General features: G+C 34.1%; 1 protein-coding gene across 3 annotated transcripts; it reads right to left on the reverse strand.

The window, feature by feature from the left end:
* Positions 1 to 3,145: 3,145 nt before the first annotated feature.
* LOC140511528 (olfactory receptor 4C12-like) lies at positions 3,146 to 6,402 on the reverse strand. Of its 3 annotated transcripts, none has more exons than XM_072620660.1 (2): positions 5,491 to 6,402; positions 3,146 to 3,157 (listed from the first exon to the last, which is right to left on the reverse strand). In XM_072620660.1, exons 1-2 carry the CDS (start codon positions 6,400 to 6,402, stop codon positions 3,146 to 3,148), a joined length of 924 nt encoding a protein of 307 aa, XP_072476761.1. The 3 variants fall into 3 exon arrangements, with proteins under 3 accessions (XP_072476761.1, XP_072476760.1, XP_072476759.1); XM_072620659.1 differs by lacking the exon at positions 3,146 to 3,157 and adding an exon at positions 3,425 to 3,442 and having other exon boundaries at positions 5,494 to 6,402; XM_072620658.1 differs by lacking the exon at positions 3,146 to 3,157 and having other exon boundaries at positions 5,473 to 6,402.
* Positions 6,403 to 7,352: the final 950 nt, after the last annotated feature.

The following is a 7,352-nucleotide window of genomic DNA, read 5'->3' on the forward strand; positions in this document are numbered from 1 at the left end:
TTTTCAAGGAGGGGAGAAAGGAGGAAGGGAATTTGGGGTAAAAAAATTTTTAAAAAGAGTGTTAAAAACTTTGGTTTACATATAATTGAGAAAATGAAATAAAATAAAAACTTCAAAAACTTAGATCTGATGTTTCCTCTTTGTAAGGAAAGCTATGCCAAATCAAAACAGCATACTCAAAAACAGAGACAGAACGTTGCTGACAAAGGTTCATGTAGTCAAAAATTTAGGTTTTTTTTTTTTTCCCCCAACAGCAAGGTATGACTGTGAGAGTTGGACTATAAGGAAACCTTAGAGCTGCAGAATTCATCTTTCAAATTGTGGTACTGAAGACTTTTGAGAATCCCTTGCATAGCAAGGAGATCAAGTTAGTGGATATTTAAGTAAATTCATTTAGACTATTCACTGCAAGGTCAAATACTGAAGCTGAAACTTAAAGTACCTTAGCCACATAATGAGAAGACAGGATTCATTAGAAAAGACCCTGATATTTGGAAAGAGCAAAGGCCAAAAGAAAAGGGGCTTGTAAAGGATGAGATAGATATATACTATCATGAAAGAGTCAGAAACAACTGAATGACTGAACAACAACAACAAAAGTGTGACTTTTTCACTTTTGTACATATGCTGTCCCACTTATTAGATTTTAAACTCCTTTTGAGGTTCTTAAATCTGTGTATTTTATGTAGTAAGGATTTAAACATTCAATGAATTTTTGAAAGAAAAAAATCGCTGTTATTTCATTTCTTTTTATATGAATGTGAAGAGATAGAAGCATGAGTAGATTGACCCCCACATTTCTGAATTAAATTGGTCATTCTTTTATGGTCATGATTTATGGTTCAACAGTGAGGCAATAGACTACTTTGGTCAGTGTTACTGACAATCTTTTCTGGATTATGAATCTAGTCCAAGTGCAAAAACACCAGTGTTTTGAGTTAAAGGGAGTGACAACCTCCATATTTATGCATATGACAAGTCTTAGAATAAATTGCATCAAATTTTGGTTTGATAGCCACATGCCATAAATAGAGATTTTTGCATTTCCCTCACACTTTAGTTAGAAAGCTTTTGTATTATGCTGTAATATCTTCCCAGTTTTCTGGGAAATCTGTGAAAATAACAGTCACTTTTGTTCTACTTGGTTGTTATTGTCTATGTACTTTGATTAAAAGGAAATCTCCAGGGGTCTGTAAGTATATTTAGCAAATAATAACTTGAAATTCTAAGGAAAAAAATCAGATTTTAGTGCAAATTCTAACAGGGAAATTTGACAGCAATGTGACACTGGGCAAGTCAACAAGTTTTCCTTGGGCTCACTTTGACCATCTGCAAAATAGTATAATAATAGCGTGTATATCATAGTACAATGACAAAAAGTGTTACAATATGTAAAACATTTTGCAAAACTTAAAATGCTATGTAAAGGTTATAACCTATATTATCATATTATTGTTGTTATTATAATCAGCGTTTATCCTAGACTGATGAACATCTGTTTAGCACCTCCAAGGCCCTCGCCCCTTGCACAAAGAAACCTATACATACATACTTATACAGACATGCATAAACACACATTTTCACACATGCACACACACATTTACATCTGGATATCGGGACAAGATTTTATTTTTCTTTTGGTACATACAGCCAGCTCCTGCATGAAGAAATTCCTATCGATGTAGGTTGGAACATTCTCTGAAAATTAAGTCTTAGTGACTTGCCCCAAACACTCAACCGTTAAGTGACTGGCTCAGGGTCACAAAACCAATAAGTGTTAAACATAAGATTTAAACACACATGCATCAAGATAGCCCTTTTTACAGTTTCTTTTGGATGTTATATGACTGAATTTTCATTATATATCACTGTTTTTCTACAAATTAATCTATGTGGCTTATTCATTTGACCAATGCTTCTTTTGCTTGAGATTCTAATCAAAAAGTTTATTTGATTTGTTTATCGTATTTTCACTGTTTCATAGTCCCTCTCCAGAGGGAAAACACTTTGGGTTGCAGTGAGCAAAGCCAATGATGTGTATCAGCTAATCATCCACTAGTGTAGCTTAGTTAAACCATGTCTACTTATTGCTGATTTCTAATTTTTGTAGTTTGTTAATCAGTTTATCTTGTTCTCTGAAACTCTCAATCTTCTTCCTTCTTTTTGGTTGATGTTTTTTATGAATTTCATGAAGTGATTGTCCCTATGCTATTTTGAAGTTATAAGAGTTTTTAAGAGGATACTTTCTTAAAGTTATTACGGTCACTTTTGCAGTTTCAATAACATACACTCAGATTGCTAATGCATGGATGTTAATGAATTTAAGTTACTAGGGCTCTTATTCTTTTATGGAGTAATTTTAGAAGAGAGAGAGACAAGCCTCCAGAAGATCTTCCCCTAACAAGATACAAAAAGGCAGAGAAGAGGTGGCAGAGCAATGCAGGCTGGGTGATATAATTAAGAAATGAGAAATTTGGTAGAAACAAAACTGACATGAACAAAATTGGAAATGAGAAAGAGATCATAACAAATGTAACTACAAACAATAAAATTAGCAGAAAGTACTCTTCAGGGTTTTATCATAATAAATTTTACAGCTTAAAGAAGATGTTTGAATACTTGGGGGTACAGAGCATCTCAAAAGGAGGGAAATGCAATGCAGGGTGTCCTTGTTAAAGAGTATAGTATTATAACTGTTATGATAAAATGTCATAGCATTAATTGTTGATTTTTCTTCTTTTTAAAAATAAAAATACATCATAATTCTAATTATGTGCTTGTCTTTACAACAATAAAATTATCATACTGCTTTTTTCTGACCAAATTGCATTCTATCAAAAAGACAATCATCAGGTGAAATTCTGTTATAGCATGATCATAAAGAGCATCATTGTCATAAAATTATCCATTGTTATCTAATTTCCCATAAATCATATCACTCATATTGTAGATATTATACACACATTCATACATACTGTATATGTGTATGTGTGTGTGTGTGTGTGTGTGTGTGTGTGTGTGAGTGTGTGTATGCATTTTCACCTATTCCAGCAATTCCTGGAAACGAAGAGCCAGAAAGTCACCTTTGGTGACATAGTGGTGCAATGAGATTCAAATTGTGTTCCACAACCAGATCCTGTACTTTCTAGCTTGAAACCTTGGGGAAATCCCTTTAGTTATTGGAGTCCTTAATTTGTAAAATGAGGAGATTGTACTAAGTGATATATAAACTCCCTTCTTGTTCTGAATCTTATAATAGTATAATTGCTAAATGAATACTATAGATTTGTGATCTCAAATTGAAACTGTATATTTTTAAATGTAGAGTAGTGTAAGTGTTTATGATTTTATTTGCAAATACATTCTCTTTAAGTATTGTTTATCTGTAGTTTTTGGAAAATAATTTTGCTTAAAATTAAATAAATCACCTTGATAAGCCATCCTAATATTGCCTTGATATAATTACTTCTCAGCATATCTCTAGATGTTTTGAGTCTTTTGGGGGGTCAGTCTATAATCCACTCCCCAAAAGTGGCCTTTTCTCACTCAGTAATACTAGACAATGTTTGTGCAAGTCTTCTCTTAGCATGTACCTACTTTTTTAATAATCATATCTTTTTTATCAAGCAATAACATGACTCCCAAATTTGAAACTCCCATTGTATCCATTGGCTCCAAAATAAGTTTGGATAATTCCAAAGGTCAAATCATATCTCAAAGGATGAAAGGTATTTAAAAACCATCAAAGATTTTAGAGTGCTTCATTAACTTAGAAAAGAAGCCTAGAAATGTTGTTACCCCTGTCACCTTCATCAAAAAATACATAGTATCCTTAAAGAACTTAAAGGGGAAAACCCCATTTGGATGAAACATTCTGGGCATGTGTTTTTTTTAAGTTTTCTTCATTTCATAACTGTGTACCTTTTTTAATAACCATTTTTAAAAGTCCATGATAAATGTAATCTGATGACTTGTCTATTTCTTTCTATAAAATTTGAAACCAAAGAAGATAAATGAAGTTGATTTATTATTCTTTTGATCATCAAATGTAGAGCAAAATAAATTTGGCATGATATCCCTTCATTCAATTTTATTTCATTAAATTTGTGTTCACTGTAGAAACTCTAAGACAAATAGATAAAATTTCTGTGCTAGAATTCTCAAATTCTCAAAAAGTAATGATTCTCCTAATTATCATTCTGTGTGGTTATTTCCCTAAATAATAGTATATAAATCCCCAACTCCTTGTAACATAGGTCTTTTATGGCCCAGGAACCTTTCATATATTATAGCAGATTTCTTAAATCTCTTTGATTCACATTCCTATCAAGTCCATTTTCTATTACCATGCCATACAAAGACTCTTGGATTCAATAAGAAAAGTATTTAATTAAGACATAAAACTATACAAATAATATATAAATGAATAAAATGGTTAATGTTTCGTCTGAACCATTAGAGAAATAAGTTCAATCTCTTATATTTTCTTAGAATACCGGTGGGTTAGAATTAGAAAACTTCTAGGATAATATACGCAAGGGGGGAGTCTTTGACTTCGCAATAGTTGTTGAGATTTCCTCCAACTCTCAAATTCTTTGATATTGTGAAACTTTGGTTTCACTTAGCAAGCTTCATAAAGCAAGTTGTAAACTTATGTAGCTTCTTCTCTTAGTTACAGGTCAGAAGGATTCTCCCATAACTACCGGTGTTGTAGAAATGTAATACCTTGAATTTTATTCATTTCCCTCTCCTACTCTGATCACAACCAGCGACCTTGACTATCTTCTTTTCTCTTGTCCCCCTACTCCTGTTCTTACTCCTTTTTCCCCCCTCTTCTGATTCCCCATTTCAGTTTTCCAAGTTATGACAACCCTGACTTTTAATTTCTTTTTCTTGTAGAGTGGCCTATATCAAGTGTGATCTTCACCTCATGCTGCAACTGTTATGCATCCAAATGTATAGCCTTCTGAGAAGAGTAGACTTTCCTCCCTAATGAACAACATTTCTTGAAACTGATGCACTATCGGAAATGAAGCATTAGAGACATTCTTGACTTCCTCTGTATGGTCTCTCTGGTTAAAAAATGTTACAGCTTTGAGAAACCTGTCTAGGTGTACGAACATAATTGAAGGTTCTCATATACATTCGTTATTTCACAAATAGCATATTCCCCTGAATTTATCCCAATTATGTAATTAATATGAATCCAAAGAGTTGCATGAACTAGACCAGACATCTGTCACATGTTGATGTTACATACAACGAACCCTTAAATATCCAATAGCCATGCTCATCTGCACTACATGTGTAAACTCCTTGGGAAATGACCTTGGGTCTATCCTGTCATTGCTTTGACTGTTTTGTTATTTCTGGGCTGGTCCCATATAGGCCTTATTCCCTCTTTACCCTCCAGCCCACACGCATTCATATACAACTGTGAATCTGTGGATAACTCAGATTGACTATGTTATCTCATTTGTACTCTGAAACAACTTTTCTGCTCCACAACTTTCTCATGGCATTTTTTACCTCTGCATTCCTCACTGTATAGATAAGTGGATTTAGCATGGGAGTGATGAGAGTGAAAAATATAGTCACAGCTTTATCCATTGGGAAGGTGGTCACTGGTCGAAGATACATGAAAATGCATGGAACAAAAAACAAGATGACAACAGTGATGTGGGAACTACAGGTAGAAAGAGCTTTGCGTCTCCCTGCAGAACTGTAACTTTTCAGGGAGTACAGGATGATAACATAAGAGCACATCAACATAACAAAACTAATCATAGATATTAACCCTCCATTTGCAGCAATTAGCAGACCAACAATGAAGGTATCTGTGCAGGCAAGTTGAATAACAGGGACAATGTCACATAAGAAGTGATCTATGACATTAGGTCCACAGAATGGGAGCCACAGTGTGATGAGAATTTGTCCTGTTGAATGAAGGAAGCCCACTGTCCAAGCCAATACTACCAGGAGAGAACATAATTGATGATTCATTATACTAGTGTACTGCAAGGGCTTGCAGATAGCCACATATCTGTCAAAGGCCATTACTATGAGGAGGGCAATCTCAGAGGCACCCAAAACATGTTCAATAAATACTTGTGTCATACACCCATTGAAAGAAATTATTTTCTTCTCACACAGTAAATCTGCAAGCATTTTTGGGACAATTGAAGATGAATAGCAGGCATCAATTAAAGATAAAAAAGAAAGGAAGAAATACATTGGAGAACTGAGAGTCTGGCTAGAGGTTATGGTGATTACAATGAGAATATTGCCCAACACAGTGATGATATAAGTGATTAAAAATATAACAAATAACACTTTCTGCACCTCAGGATTCTTTACAAGACCTAATAAGATGAATTCAGTCACATTGTTCCTGTTTTCCATGTCACATTTTTTACCAGTGCAGAGCTCAGAGATAAATGTCAGCTGGTTCTGAGTGTAGATAGCTCCTAATGAACCCAAGTTTTCTACTTTTATCAGTCCATTTTTTCCACACTATACCTGTATGCAGAAAACAAGATCATATAGCTCATGGGTGACAGAACCAAGTTTTCTGATGTCAAATTCAGTCAATCCCAACAAGTAGAATACTACATTATCCAATAAACCTGGTCAGAACCCATTGGAACATCGAATTCTTTCTTCTTCACCACACCCAATTTCAACTGCCACCATTGATAATTCATTTCTGGAGAGATTTGAGTCTGGCCTCCCACATCATTTAATCTCTCCAGAGAACACTGCATAAGAAAAGAGAAATAAATAAGAAATATGTCAAAGTGTTGCCAAGGTGAACAAGAACATGAGCAGTTTGCAAGGGACTATTTAAAGTTATGTTCTAGGAGACTTAAATTGAAAATGGTACATACTTATATGATAGATAAGAGAAGAGGGAGAGGGGAACAAGGAGGAAAACAGACACAGACAGAGAAACACAAAATATAGAGACAAAGAGATAAAGAGGCAGAGAGAAGGTACATAAGTATAGATGTTATTTAGATGGAAAATGACAGATGATGGATGACTAGATAGATAGATAGATAGATAGATAGATAGATAGATAGATAGATAGATAGATAGATACATAGATAAAGTGTTTAATATTAGCCTGTGCTAACTCTTGGGGATATGATTTCGAGTAAACAAAGAGGTCCCTACCCTTTGGGATTTTACATTGTTATGCAGAAAAAAAATCACAAATAAATAGAAAACGTATATGGGTGTATATAGATGTATGTATATGTGTGTATATCTGTCTATCAAAGTGGACCTGTGGCTTTCTTGACTTATGGAACTAGCATATAAGCAAGTTTCTGTGTGGTACAGAAACTCCC

This window comes from Notamacropus eugenii, chromosome 6 (genome assembly GCF_028372415.1).
Source record: "Notamacropus eugenii isolate mMacEug1 chromosome 6, mMacEug1.pri_v2, whole genome shotgun sequence".
NCBI lineage: Eukaryota > Metazoa > Chordata > Mammalia > Diprotodontia > Macropodidae > Notamacropus > Notamacropus eugenii.